General features: G+C 44.8%; 1 protein-coding gene across 8 annotated transcripts in view; it reads right to left on the bottom strand.

Annotated features, from left to right (window-relative positions):
* The window catches only part of CPEB2 (cytoplasmic polyadenylation element binding protein 2), a 53,634-nt gene extending 43,858 nt beyond the window's left edge, over nt 1-9,776 (bottom strand). For 2 of the 8 annotated variants that reach the window (XM_032685377.1, XM_032685379.1), the window contains exons 1-2: nt 7,407-9,246; nt 4,453-4,731 (exon numbers count right to left, since the gene is read on the bottom strand). In XM_032685377.1, the coding sequence (XP_032541268.1) occupies nt 4,453-4,731; nt 7,407-8,588 (1,461 nt within the window). In that variant the 5' untranslated portion in view covers nt 8,589-9,246. The other 6 variants (XM_032685378.1, XM_032685381.1, XM_032685382.1 and 3 more) reach the window with 6 other exon arrangements.
* Between the last annotated feature and the right edge of the window lie 4,970 nt (nt 9,777-14,746).

Genomic DNA, 14,746 nt, shown 5'->3' with positions numbered 1-14,746 from the left:
AAGCATGGCAGCAGACTGCTTTCCCCAGTTAGAGATATCCCCTGTATGGTCCTCAAACACAAATATCTGGTTTTGTGTGTTATTTAATCAGTCCCAGGCAATCAATCTACTGCATTAAAAATCCCAAAACTGCTCTGTGGCAGCACTGCCTTAGTAAAAATAAAGTGGTAAAGTCTGGCTTATAAATTACTGTTAGGACAATTACACTAGTCTAAAGACTAAGAGAACTTCGCAGCTGTACTCCCAATGCCTTAAAATTTAACATCAGCTGACAAACACTCAGCACTTCTGAAGAAACAGGCCACATATTATGCAGTCTAAACATGGCATTAAGAATCCAACTTTATCAACTTGTTCTTCACCTAATATTCACTGCTATCTGTATCATCTAGATTAGCCATTTAAACTGTTATGCTATATTAAATTGTACTAAAACTATCATAGTGAAAGTCTGAAATTCTCTGAATGGAAGTGATTGTAAGGCAGAAGCAACATGACAGCAGCTTAAATTAAATATCTAAAACTAACATCTGTTGTGACATACAGTCTTATTTCAAGTGATTTGCTATCTTTGAAAACTTGAGCGTATTTAAAAAATAAATAGCAAAAGAAAAATATGCATTTGTACAAGATGCTACCTTACAACACAAATCCCCAGCTGGAGACCTAAATTCCAACACAGAATAATAAAGCTCAGCTTTTAGGACCATGAACATTACACATATTGTTTGTTTGAATAAACAGGAAGGACAAATCAAGGTGAAAAACACCCAGACATGCATGTATTTCTGTAATTCAAAAGAGACACAGAAACTAAATTCTTATTCATAGAATGCAGTGTTTTTACTAGAATGAAAATAGTTGAACACTGCAGTGTATTATTAAACTGTTTTAACAGGTTTTAGTAAGCTCATTTGCAAGACAGTAAGAAAAACTAAAATTTAGAAACAGTTAATTACTGTCCTCATGCAAGGAACGTAAATCAAGAAAAATGGATACACAAAACATTGATTTCTGTGCTTGCATGCTGGCCACATAAATGCCTGAAGTATGTTTTTTCGGGAAAAACAACAGTATCAGGTGTTAAAAAAATATATTTTTAGTTTTGTACCCTATTTTTTTTTTTACTTTGGGTCAGGGAATAAGAGGGAATATTCATATTATCTGACTTCTTGAAATGCAATGTAAGTGCCTAAACTGGAATCCCAGGGGCTGTGTAAGGTCAGTGGTGCCAGATATGTTCTTCTAGAGAATTAGATTATCTAAATAAGGAGCCTACATTCTCTCTAAGGAGAGAGAAATAGACTGCTCAATTAAATGCTTAAGTTGTATGGTGTCAATATCTGACAAGGTTTCAGACTGTTCCTTTAATAATTCTGGTACAAAGCAACAATCCCTTCCCTATATGAAGTACCTATAATGGCGCAAGCAGTATGGCAGAACTTAAAACTTGTAGACATGATTTTGTCTATGGAAGAACTTTATCTGATGCAGTTTATATTAACTTAAAAACCTGAGGAAGGCAGAAATAGCTTCTTACAGTGACTCCCATAAGAAAACTTGGTTATAGGCTTAAGTTGTTCACGTTTAAATCAGCGTTGCCTCGCCTTTAAATCAAGCCCAAATTCTAGCAATTCTTCCTTCAAAACCTGTTGAACTTTTCAAAAATCCCAAGAGATATCCTTCACAATTTCTGTAAGCAAAAGCAACTTTGCTGCAACTAATGTGGCCACTGTGAGTTCAATTTCACATGGGACATATTTCAGTTTTAACTAGGAAGTACAGAAAATCTGCTTTCATCCCTGTAATACATATAATTATTTATTCAGTTATCAGTAATGACATTCATTGTCACTGGTATGTTAGTTTAAATGTCAGCAAACATTATTTTCACCAGAACTGATGTCAGTTCTATACTGGGGACCACCATCAATGCAAAGACCAAAGAATAAAGAAGCTTGATGGAAGGGCAGAGCTTTAAATTTGCATATAATTCCTCTGTGGCTTGTCTTGTTTGCATGAGATATATGTTCTTCAGAAAATGGATGAGCAGCTGACACTGCTGAAGGCTATCTGGACTTTGAAAAAATATAAAGCATTTTAAAAATGGTATCTGAACATTAACAATCTACACAAAGTTCGTCACTGAGGGCACTGGTGTTTATTTGCTAAGTCTGAACTAGCTTAAGTTCAGATGAAAGGTGCTTTGTCCCACACAAAATGATTACTGCAGTTAAAACAAAGGAAAAAGGTATACTGCAAAAGTGTGAGTGATGCAGCGTGGGTATCCAACATGCACGCTAAGGTGTATTGGTTCTGTGGAAGCTTGGAAGAAATAGGTAACTTCTACACATACAAACACTTTTGTGTTAGACTTTCCAGACAGCACAAAATTTAATTAGTACTATTTTTTGGTATCTTCGGAAACTGCTACTGTATCTTTAAGATTCTTCAATCTAAATACCACAACCTTTTATGGAAGGAAACAAGCACAGTACGAATTAGCAAGATGGGTGTTTGACAGCATCGCAATTGCCAACACAAGTCCTGATGAAAAGAAGCACGAGCTCCAAGCTCTATTTAACTTTTTCATTATGACTTCCAAAATGTAATAGTCATCACAAGGAATTAATCATATAACAATAGTGTACTAACTGAAAAATAAGAACACGATTTCAGTGTAGCAAAACAATTTATGGAAACATCTAGTGTTTCCACAATAGCAGTAGATAACACTGCAACCCTTCAAAGAGGATTATTTTTACTGTGTTCTTCAACCATGACTTTATACATGCCAGGGAGATTTAAGCATAGACAGATCTACAGCGTAAACACAGCCATTTAATTGGTGGCTCTGGTGCTCACAGGTATGATCAACAACAACAAAGTGTCCAAAGTGTCACTTTGACACCATCTCTTAAAAAAATCCCCTATCCCTTAAGTAGAAACATTAATGTATTATGAAGTTAAACTACAAGGATTTCTTCCCTACGCTACTACATAGAAGTTATTATAGTCTGAATGCACAAGACATTTGTTTAGACATAAAATGAGTTAATCTATAGAAAACAACCACTATAGAAGCTCCTGGAAGTTGAAAGTAATGGTCATACGGACTTCTAAGGTCTATTGAATGAGCAAATATATTCACAAATTGTGCTTAGCTGCATATGAATTCCAATGTATATGTCACTGCAGCTTCAACATATGATAGCATTAATATTTTTAAACCTGTTCCTTAGGCTAACATCTTTGGGACACATTTCAGGGTTTACTTTCTACTATTCTCAAAGCCCTGCATTGCAAAGCATTATCTGTCTGTAATCTGTTTTCCTTAACAGAACATAATACCTGAAGAATGCCACATTTTGCCCCCATCTTTCAACCCACACAAAAGATTATTTAACTATGATATTCCAGCTAGCAAGGCTACTTAATGAAACCAGTATTCACAGTATGGGCAAATCCTCTTGAGTTTCAAGTCCAAACACATACACTTGGAGCAGGACTTTGGCACGTTCAAAAGTCATGTTAACTTCAAGAACACTGCCAGTAACTGAGCTCACCTGGACAGAGCTGAGACATGGCCTTCTGTCCCATATGGACCTCTGCCAGCAAAATGCCAAGAGAAACAGGAACTCTAGTGGGACATCTGGTCCCAAGGAGCATCCTTTTGCCACTACAGCTACATAAGGAGTAGATTGCTAATTCATACAAATACAGCTTTATCAATTCAAATGTGGTCACGAATGAAAGGCCTCTGCTAACAAGGAACGACTAAATCAATATAGGTTATTTTTCCCATTCTTACATTTTACCAGGAGGTTACTGAGGCTGGAGCTAAGTGACTTACCTAAAGTCACATCAGATGTCACTGGAAAAATTCAGGTGAACCCAGATCTTTAGTTCTAAGACACATCCTCCTGTTTAACATGTCTAAGTCACAGGGCTTCCAGATAAAAGAAAACATAAAAGGTGCTAAAATGTGGAGGAAAAAGATCTCACTAACATGCAAATGTCAGCCTAGAACACCAGCAAAGGATGAACATGTCAAAGACTCAAGAGTCATCTACGGAAGTAAGAAAATCTATGTACAAGGACAAGTAAACAAAAAAAATACCGAGGTCTAAAGGGATTTATAAGAATATGAGCATTACCATAGTCAGAAAATACTTGCTGGATTAAATATATTTTGTTTTATTGCTTCATCACTGCCTACAGTTTCTATCTTTCTTGACAGTCAATATTCTTATTTAAAGGTGAGAATCATATACTGCTGAATAGACTGAAAACATGGGGATTAGTTAAAATTTAAGACTAAAAATAATATAGAAACATACAATTTCCAAACCAAGTAGCAGAGCTGCAACTACTGTTTAATTCTCATTAAAAATGAACCAAGTCAAAATGCTATGCAAGACTATGAACACACTGGCTACATACCATCCTTACCTGCAAAGGAAGGAGAGTATTACTGTTGGTGTCAGTTCGGAAAACATTATCTTCAATCCACGATTTTGGTGTCAGTGATGGAGTGGAGCGAGTAAATTTAGGAGGAGCTATGACATTACCAGAAAAGGGCTTCTTCAAAGGAGAGATCTGGTTCATAGTTCCTGGAATTCCTATGTTTCCAGTTCTACGATGGTCTCTGCCATGCATTCCTCCCCAAGATATATTTCCTGTGCTCCAGCCGCTGCTCTGATTGCTCCAAGGTGACTGCTTCAGAAGAGGCTAAAAAAAAAATAATATAAAAAAAGATTAATTTACATTATTTTGAAAATACCTGTTTTCCCACGAAAAACCAAAAAAACCCCAAAAAACCCCCAACAAACTCCAAAACAACCAACCACCATGCAAGCAATGTGCAGAGATTTCTATTAACCATTCTTTCCTGACAACATGTAAATTAATTCCTGAGGCAAGGAAGAAAACACAGCTTCATTAACGAAAGAAAAAGAAGTAATTCCTACTTCTTCATACATCCCCCCAGTAAACCCCACAGTACTTGTGCAAGCAATTTAGATTATCATTTTAGTAACTGGCAGCATTCCTTAAAAATACGTAAAAGAACAATTCCAGGGTGTAAAACCAACTTACAAAAAACCCTGAGACCAATTTATCATACATTAAAATAACATAAGAAATTCAAAGAGATTAACTTAAAAATTATTATTAAAGCACGATTTATATTTCTACTAATAAGAATTATTTCTACTCAGTGAATACTACTGCACTAGTTAGCGGAAATTTAAAAATTACAATTCAAATGACAGATTTAATCCCCCCTCCTGTATTTTGAATATCATTGTCTCAGTATTACCATATAAGAGCAAAACCAGCACTGACTATTGTACAGAGAATCAGCTTGAAGAAGCTATCTTAACATTTCCACATTAAAACGCATTATTCTGAAGCCCCTGCTCTAATATTTCTGGAGTAATAAATGGAGTAATTTCTGGAGTAGTGAATCTGTGGTATTCTGCAGGATGTAGTCTGCAATTTTTTTTTTGGAGATTTTTTTTTTTTTTGTCTACAGGCGGTCTATCTTACACTTACCTAGATGCACATGTATCTAACAAGTACCCTATATTCTCCAACATGAAAACGGAAGCAGTTTTTAGATGGAAGGTTTTTACAAGATAATAACTTCTTATTCCTAAGCCACAACTTGTACTAGAAAGTGACCTATAGTGATTGTCATACTACCAAGAGGTGGACCCACTGAGCCTGACTGACAGTGAAGAACTGTATTTATCTTTAGCATTCTCAAATCTGACTGTTCTTGGAAAGGTTTTTTCCTCAAACATAGAAATGGAATGGGGGCGTGCGATAAATCTAAATTCAGTTCCGTTAAGTGAAAATACAGTACTTTTATCTCTAAGCTTAGCAGCAAGCAACCCTCAGTTTGCCATTCTAATAACTTCAAAATGTAAAGCATGTCAATACATTATGCATTAGATAAAACAGAACTTCATGAAGATAGAAAGCTAAAGTTATAACAACATCTCTCTTACTCCCAACCCCAGAAAACAAACTAAAAAACTACTAAGGCCATTCTTGGTCAAGTAATCAGGAAAACATCCCATTCTATATAATTATAGATAATTATGTTGTAAAACTTGAATACTTGGGTTGGAATTTTGGGAGAGGCAGGCACTCTATTGTGAAACAAACCTTAAGAGATAATGCCAAATGTTAACAAGCCTCTAATATTGCTAGCTATGCTGTCATGGCACTGTTTAAGTATACCTACAACTTGGAAGTGAGAGAAAATTCCTGTACACCTCACTGCTGGAGAATTGCTTTGGAATTTGTTTGAAGAACGTTATTATAGACGTTAAGGACAACTAGCTTCTAATGGTGATGCACTGGAATCAGTAGTTGGATAGGCATACTTACTGTGCTATTCTAGTTCTAATATAAATTGATCTCTACCGATTAAAACTGACAGAATTTAACACTAGAACAAAAAAAAAAAATAAGAGGAGGCCTATACGACTCCAGCCTTTCATAATTCAGCAAATAAAGATGGGTTTATAATGCAATTGCTGGTGATATTACCACATATTTGCTTCTCTCTGATATCCTACAGTATTTTGTTCCAGAAAGAAACATAAACTTCCATTTTTAACACGGGATCGCTACACAACTTGATAAAAATCGGTCACAGAAGTACGGGAACCTGAAACACAGCGCTGTCCTCGGATACACATTCAAGCAACGTCAGCCAAAACCGCTGAAAGGGCAGCACAGCGACAGCTCTCGCACCTAAACCTCTTCCCGGCGACCTGCGCCCGTCCGGCCGAGGGCCGGTGCGAGGCCGGGGAAGGGGCTGCGCGGGGGCGGCGCCGGCCGGAGCTGTCAGGCTCATTGTTCGGGGACAGCCCGCCCGCCGCGGGGGACGAGGGGGCGTTTTCACGGCGAGACTCCCTGACACCAACAGGAGCGTTTGGGCTCTTTTAAAAGATCATTCTTCCCTCGTCCCGAAAAAACCGGCGTCGCTGGACAGCCGACGGCGCACTGAAGAGTGCCGGCAGTAGCGCAGGGAACGGGGCCGAAGGGCCGTTCCGGCACCTGCCAGCCGGAGCGGCCGGGGAGCGCGGCCGGGCGCGGAGCGGACGCTGCCCGCAGACTTCTCCGGCTCGACCCCTCCGGCCGCCCGGGCCCGCACCGGGCGGGGGGCGCAGGTGCCCTTCCCCCCACCCTCCCGCTGGGCCGGCCCCGCCCTGCCGCCGCCACCGCGGTCCCGCCGGGCTGTCACCGCCGCGCAGCCTCGCCCGGCGCCGGCGGCGAAGTCGCCCGGCTCCCACGACCAGCGAAACGAGGGCAGCGGCGTCCCCGTCCTGTCCTCGCGTCCCCCTCCCCGCCTCGGGGCTCCCAATCGCCCTGCGCTCCCCGCCCGATACCTGGTGATGGTTGTAGGAGTTTCTCTGCTGTAAGAAGGCGGCGGCGGCCGCCGCCGCCTGGTGTTGGTGCTGGAGCTGGGGGCTCACAGGGGATCTCCGGTTCTGCTGCTGCTGTTGCTGTTGCTGAGGTAAATTCATCTGCGGCGGTGGCGGGGGGGCGGCAGCCGAGAAGGGGCTGCTGAAGGGCCCGGCGCAGGGGTTGTGAGGAGACACCGGCGAGAAGCTCTGGAAGAAAGCGGGGTTGATCGATGACGGGATCCCCGGATAGAAGCTGGTCTCAGACTCCGGGCTCGGGGGCGGCATCGCGCTGATCTGCCCGCCGCCGCCGCCGCCGCTGGAGACCGGAGGCTGCTGCGTCTGCTGCGGAGGCGGCGACGAGGTCTGCACCGACCAGGGGGTGCCGAAGCCGGGCAGCGGCGGAGGAGGAGGGGAAGCCGCCGAGGAGGAGCCGCCCCCGCTCTGGTGATGGGGGCTGGGGATCTCCGGGCTCTGCAGGCTGCTGAAGCCAGAGCCGAGCCCGCCGGGCAGGAGGTTCCCGGGGCTGCCCAGTAAGTGGCTGTTCGGGGGGGACTCCATGGGGGGCAGCTTGGCTCTCGCCTGCAGATGAGGAGACGGAGGCGGATTCACGCAGGAGGCGGCGGCCACCCCCACATTGGGGTCCGCGGACGCCGATCCCCCCGGGCAGGAAGGGGCGAGCCGCTCCGAACCCCCCCTGTCCACACCGCCCTGGTGCTCGGCGGGGCCGAGGGGCCGGTGGTGCGGGTGATCCCCCGTCCGCGGCGGCTCCAGGGGGTGAGCGCTGAGGAGCTGGAGCTGCTGCTGTTGCCTGTGCTCCTGCTGCTGGTACTTGTCAGTGGGGTGGCTGAACTGCTGCTGCTGCTGAGGGGGGTGGTGATGATAGTCTGGGGGGTGGTGGTTATTCAGGGGGTGGCTGCTGCCGAGCTGGGCTGGGCTGCTGAGCTGCTGCTGCTTAAACTCTTTCCTCTTCTGGCTCAGCTGAGGAGGCGGCGGCTGTGGCTGCTGCGCTTGCTGCTTGTTTAAATCCTGGTGGGGGCTGAGACAGGGTTTAAAGTCAGAGGAGGGGTGGCCGAAAGGGGGGTGTCCCGACGCGGGGCTGCTGCTCAGCCTCTCGCTGCCTGGCTGCTGCTGCTGTGTCACCCCCAGGAGCAGCTCATCCTGCATGTTTTGATGATGCGCAGCAGCGGCCGCTGAGGGAAAACAGAGAGGGCAGGGGCGACCCGGCGGACACGCTGCCAGGGGAACCGGCTACAGCGGGCGGCGAGGGGCAGGACGAGAAGGAGGAACGAGGCGGCTGCGGCCGCTCCGGGGAGGGCAGGATAGGGGGCAGGGGCTGGGGGCGGCCGCCTGCGGGAGCTCCCCTGACACCGGCTCGGCGCAGGGGTGAGCCCCCACCCCGGCACACCAAAGAGACAAAGATAATTAATAATCTTTGGGGAGAAATGGGGCAGGGGGTGGGTGTTTAAATACCCGCCTATCGCAAGCCACTGTGTAACTCCGAAAATAGCTAATTTATAGAATAAAGCCCTCTTCTTTGCCATCAGCGCCACTGTACTGCTTTAAAAATACCGCAGCTTTTCGATAACGAGCCCATTTTTATCAGATATTTTCTTTTTCGTTTTCATTTATCGGGACCCCCGGTAGGGCGGCCCTTCCCGCTTACAGTCGCACCCACAGGGAATCCGCTTAGGTCAGGAATCCGCCCGGACAGGTCACTGTCCCCGGACACCAACTCCTCCGTCCGACCCCCCAGCCGCCACACCGCGACGCAGGGGGAGAGCGGGGCGTTCCCGGGCCTGGCACTGGCGGGGAGGGAGGGAGGGAAGGCGAGGAGGCCGCCGGTACCTCCGCAGGGCAGGCGACCCGTTCTCTTCAGCGAGGCTGCTGCCCCCAGCCCGGCCACCGCCCCCGCCCCGCTGCCGGCCGGGGGCCGCCGCGGCGCCCTTAAGAGCGCCGGAACACTCGTCACAGTGACGTCACAGGCCCGGCCCCTGTCCGCCCGACCTTGGTAATGAGCCCTGCGGCCCCGCCTCCTCATGAATAATGCATCAGCTCCGGGACTCGCCCCTCCCCTCCTTCATCCCCGGCGACGACGAGCTGTGTGGGCGCTACCACTGCAAGCGAAAGGGAGGTGGCAGCTCTGCGAGCCTTATGGGCGAGCAAGGCAATCACTGGGCTTCGGCGACCTTTGTATCGTTAAGCGAGACACACCTGAAACAAAGCGATTTTATTTCGTTTTGCGCCGGCGGGCGCCACTGGCTTTCATCCCTACAGATAGTGCGGGGGGAAGCCGGGACGCTGGTTTCTCCCGCCGCCTGCGATCCCATCAGGCGCTCGTTCGGGCGGGGAGGGAGCGCCCACCCCTTCGCCTCGCGCACCGCTCATTTGCATTGACGCACGGCCGCGCGCCACGGGCGGGCGGGGCGGGACGGGGCGGGGCGGGTGCAGCGCGAGCGCGGCGGCACGAGACGGGCCGGGTGTCGAGGTCCCGCCCCCTCCGCGCTCGGCCCCGCCCCCCAGTCCGGCCCCGCCTTGTGCCCGTGTTGCCAATATTGCTCCGGCGTCGGGCGTGCGGGACCCGGGCCACTGCCCGTGGGGCAGTGAGGGGTGTCAGAGCTCCCGGGCACCTGGGTTGGTCGCCCCTTTGTCCCCACCCGCCCTGGGTCTGCCAGCAAGCCTTGTTTCTTGGGCTCGTCTGACACCCACGCGAGCTGGGACACAGCCCGTATTGGGGTGTGGTGGCACGAGATGGTGCCTTCTGAGATATTCCAGTGTCAAAGGTGGGGGTTTACCCTTTCCATCCACTGGAAGCACAAACGAATAAATAATTTGGCACATGCAAATATACTGTTGATACAGATTAATATACCCCTGAAAAGACTAAAACAAGCAAGCTCCCTTTGTGCTCTGGAGAAGCTGTAGCTCAGTAGTGAAAGAATTTGTAAACAGCTGTTGAATGTGTGAGTACACAAGGGAAGTGTCATTATGTGCTTGACCTGTTGTACTTTTCTCTAGGCATCCATCCATGCCCAATGTCAGTGGCTGGATGGCTGAGTTCTTGTCTGCCCCATGGACCTTTGGTCTCACTCAGTGTAACAATTCGTATTTGTTAAATCTGTGTGTGTTTGCTATATACATAAAAAATGTAGAGGGGGAAAAGAACCAGTTCGGCGTTTGCAGTCATCTCTGATGTGATTGTGAACCTGCGTGGGTATATGTATTGGGGTATCCATGCCATCTTGCAGAGTTAGGATGAAAATACATTTGCAGCATAGAAAAATAATTGATATATGTTTATCTTTGCTGTATTATGACTTAACACTCCAGAATTATTCATGATATTGGCATCTGTTTCAGGAACTCTGCAGCCGTCTGTTTTACAAGGGTTAAAAAAAATCCAGAGTGGAGACCAAGGCCCTGCAGATGATCACATGCTGATTAAATGTTACTGGCCAAGTAATGGTTCCTCTCTGGGTAGTGAGTTGCTTCACAGCACAGTCCTCATAAACATTAGCTTGGTGAGCTGCAGAACTGGTAGCATCTGGCTTCCCTTTGTGTCCATGTCAAACACCTGACATTCGGTTGTGTGCAAGCCTGAACAGAAGCTGTCCTCTACTTGGGCCGTTCTCAGGCGTCTAGCAAGAGTGGAAGCAATGCTTCTCTGTGTCTGTTCTATAACCAGGTGCCCATTCCTACAAAGTGTGTAGGAAATCATTCATTTGAGGGTTTTTTTGTGAGTAGTCAGCTTTTCCGTCCCTCATGTTTAAATCAAGCCCAAATTCTAGCAATTCTTCCTTCAAAACAGCCATCTTGGCACATATGAGTAGTCTTTTTAAATTGACTGAAAGACAGGAGAGCTCACATCCTTCATGCCAGCTTATCTCTATCATGGTAGCCACCTACCCCAATCAGTGTGTTTGTTAAAACAACTTTCATGGGGTGAATCTCATCTATTTTTAACCATGTGAAAAGGAAGTGCCCGCTTTGCATTAGCTACCTAATCTTCTTCAAACACAGGACAGGTGCTACCAAAGGATGAATCAGCCTATCCTGATGCAGGTACTTTTAGAGAGAGAAACCTGATCTCTCTCTCTGCTGATTATGAGGAAAGGTTCTGGCTATCTTGGTGCAAAATCCACTAGGTTTTTCGTGCTTCTTGGTCTTGTGGCATACACTTCTTGACTTTGGATACAAGCAAGAATGAGTCAAACCAAGAATCCTTCAGGCTCTTCTGCCTCAGATATGAGACCCCTTGCTGTATGCTGAGGCCACAGCTTCTGGCTTCTCCACCACCAAATGAAGTCTCTTAACTGGTACGTTGGTACCATCAAGAAGTGCTGAGGCCTGTCCTTGGCAGTTTGCTTTCTCTCTCCACTCCCAAGTTTCTTGATTTTTGACCATTTTGCCTTCACACCCTCTTGCTTTAATGTTTTATTCTCTCCTGTAATCCTTTGATTCCTTCCTGCTTTCATTTATCTTAGCTGCCCCTTTCTAAGGAAAGCTTGAGAGCTTTTTTGGATTAGGCTAGTTGTAAGCTAATAGCATCTAAAAACAGATGCCTAAATGAATATGTAAGAACAAGCTAAGCATGTATAATGCTTCTTTCAGGTACCTCAACCATTTACAACACAAGAACTCCTTCAATATGCCTTTCCAGACCTTAGGGCATCCTGGGATGATTGGTCTTCATTTCCCTAAAAGTCACTGAAAAGAAACTGCTTAAGGAAGAGAGGATGCTGGCAGAGCCCTACCTCATCTGAATGACTTGAAGAAGCCAGAGAGTTGTGGAGCTGTTGATGAGTTCCTAAGCCTAGACAACAAACATTACAAATGCCAAGCCATATGCAATATCACTGTACATAATATGTAAATTGAAAAAAACAGATGTTGCTGTCAGTAAAGTAGAACCAAATATACATAAGTTATGGGGTTTGCAGCCATTAATCAACCTGCTTCTGTGTATACGTTCCAATAAACGTGTCAGACATCCAACTTCACCTGGGAGGCCTCCACCTGTGACCAACCTGGGGCTGACAGGTTTCCTGGCTTCGTTGGTGCCTGAAAGACAATGATCATCTGATTTGTCTGGTGTTCTGCATCATCTACTGAGTGCTGAATTTTGTGAACATCAGAATATCAGGAGCCTAACATATACAAAAGAAAATAGCTCTGACTACTGCTAGAATCTGCTGTTTCCCTCCTATTAGCTAGTTGGAAAATCACAGTGGCTGTGATTTTGAATATGGGCTGCAATTAGATGTACACATGAAAAGTATCTTTGTTTTCATTCCAATACTAAAACCAGCTTTTTTGATGATTTTTTTTTTATGTTACAGTTAAAAGTAAATGTGGTTACAGATAGTACTAACTTCAAAAAACCTTTTGTGGAGAGGCTCAGCACAGAGACTCATTGGCTGCTTGTAATGCAACAAATTGCTCTTTCCACAGCCCACAGTATTTATAGGCCTTTCACCATTTACAGTGATTTACTGCTCTGTTTGACCTCTTTTCCAAAGCTCTACAGCTACAAAACAAAAAACCCCAAACCCAACAACAACCACCACCACCACCACCAAAACCCCAACAAGCAAACAAACAAACAAACACCCCCCCCCCAAACAAAAATGAAATCAGCATTTTAAAAATCAGTTTCTTGTTTTCTCTTTGCTGTTTTACCTCTCCTTCTCCCTTTCCATGTCTTCTCCTTTTCCTGGGCTCTTTGTCAGCCATCTGTGTTTAGGTAGCTGTGTCTGTCCTGCACTGCTTGCAAGGACTCTGCTAAGAGATCTGCCCAGTCTTCCCTATGATCAGGCTGTTTAGGGAAGTACACAGTCTGCTGTCTTGTGTTTTTTGACATGTATCTACTTTGTTCCTTAGTTTAAACTTTGAAATGGGCTTGCATATGCATTCCAGGAACAGCACATTGTTCTAACTGGTAACTAAAATACATGATTCTCCTACTTTTGCTAGAGCTGCTTCCTCTTAACCTTAAAGTTGATTTTTGTTAATGACTTCTTCCTCCCATGGAAACATGGTAAATAGTCTGAGACTACAGGTTATTCATATAGAAAAGCAGATTATGAGGTTTGACATTTCACAGGAAAAAGAGGTCTGTAGATTTATATCAATGTGCTTCATTCACTGTTGTTTTTTTTTCTTGATTTTTTTAAACTCTGAAAATAATAATCATGCATCCTTAGGAAGGAGGTAGGTAAGTCTTTTTCAGCAGTGAGCAGTCCATTGAATCACAGTAGTTATCTTTTCTCCTAGTGTTTTTTCTCATTAAAAGAAAAAATGTGAATCATCCAAATATAGCAAAACTGGGTAAAAAAACTTCTGTTAGATTACTGTGTGTTGAAATGAAATTAAAAGCAGGGGGGAAAATTAACACCAGGGATTGAGATGGTTTGCTTTGTTCTCTTATTCTCACTCCCATGTTATGTTTTTGTTTGTTTATTTTTAAGGCTAAAAATCTTAAAATCTTAAAATTCACAGGAGATGGGCAGCTTTCTTCCTTTATTCAAAGCCTGGCTTCCATCCTGAGAGCTGTGCTGCCTGCTGGACTTGAAGGATATGGGTTCTGGTCACAAGAATGCGAAGCAGTGATTTACTCTGTTTTTTCTCCTTTGTGCCCTGGAGTTTAACCAGCACATTAGACTAATATTTTCTTGCTTGCTAGTGGCAGTTTCTGTTTCTTTTTGTTTGGGGGTTTTTTTGGTAGTGGAAGTCATTAGAGTTTCTCCCAAGAGAATCACTGCCAAAGTAAACAAACATCTTCATGAAAGGAAAATAATGTCTGTGGAGTATTCAGAATTCCATGTTTTACAGACGAGTATTTATGGCAACCAACTAGTGAATTAAAGTGAATGAAATCCTATTTCTAGTTTGCTACTTCTGCTGTGCTAATTGAATGTGGCAATTTCTGCTAGCTTCTCAGCTATGCAGTGCAAGTGCTGAATGTTAGTTGTAATTTAGGATGAAGGAAAATATGGATGAAACTGAGTTGAGAAAAAGGGTTTTCTTTTATTTTTTATTGTCGGGAATTGAATAGTGCATGTAAACCTCCGAGGAATTGCTGTTGGCTCTAAAATGTTCTGCATGTGGTTGGCAAGAACAACAAGGACAGAAGAAAGTTCAGCTAAAAAATTCATAAAGGCTGTCTGGTGGAATGCATTACAGTCAGCTGTATACCTCTATGCTCTTATCCCTCTGAACTGATAATTTTTAGCTGAGATGAAACGTTCTGAGGAACAGGAGGCTGGCAGATTTGCAGCATAGATTGTTTGAAGGTTTAAATACTGTGACTATCTCATCTTACTCTA

This window comes from Chiroxiphia lanceolata, chromosome 4, assembly GCF_009829145.1.
Source record: "Chiroxiphia lanceolata isolate bChiLan1 chromosome 4, bChiLan1.pri, whole genome shotgun sequence".
NCBI lineage: Eukaryota > Metazoa > Chordata > Aves > Passeriformes > Pipridae > Chiroxiphia > Chiroxiphia lanceolata.
The sequence above is the reverse complement of the archived record's forward strand: the minus strand, read 5'-3'. Positions and strand labels throughout refer to the sequence as shown.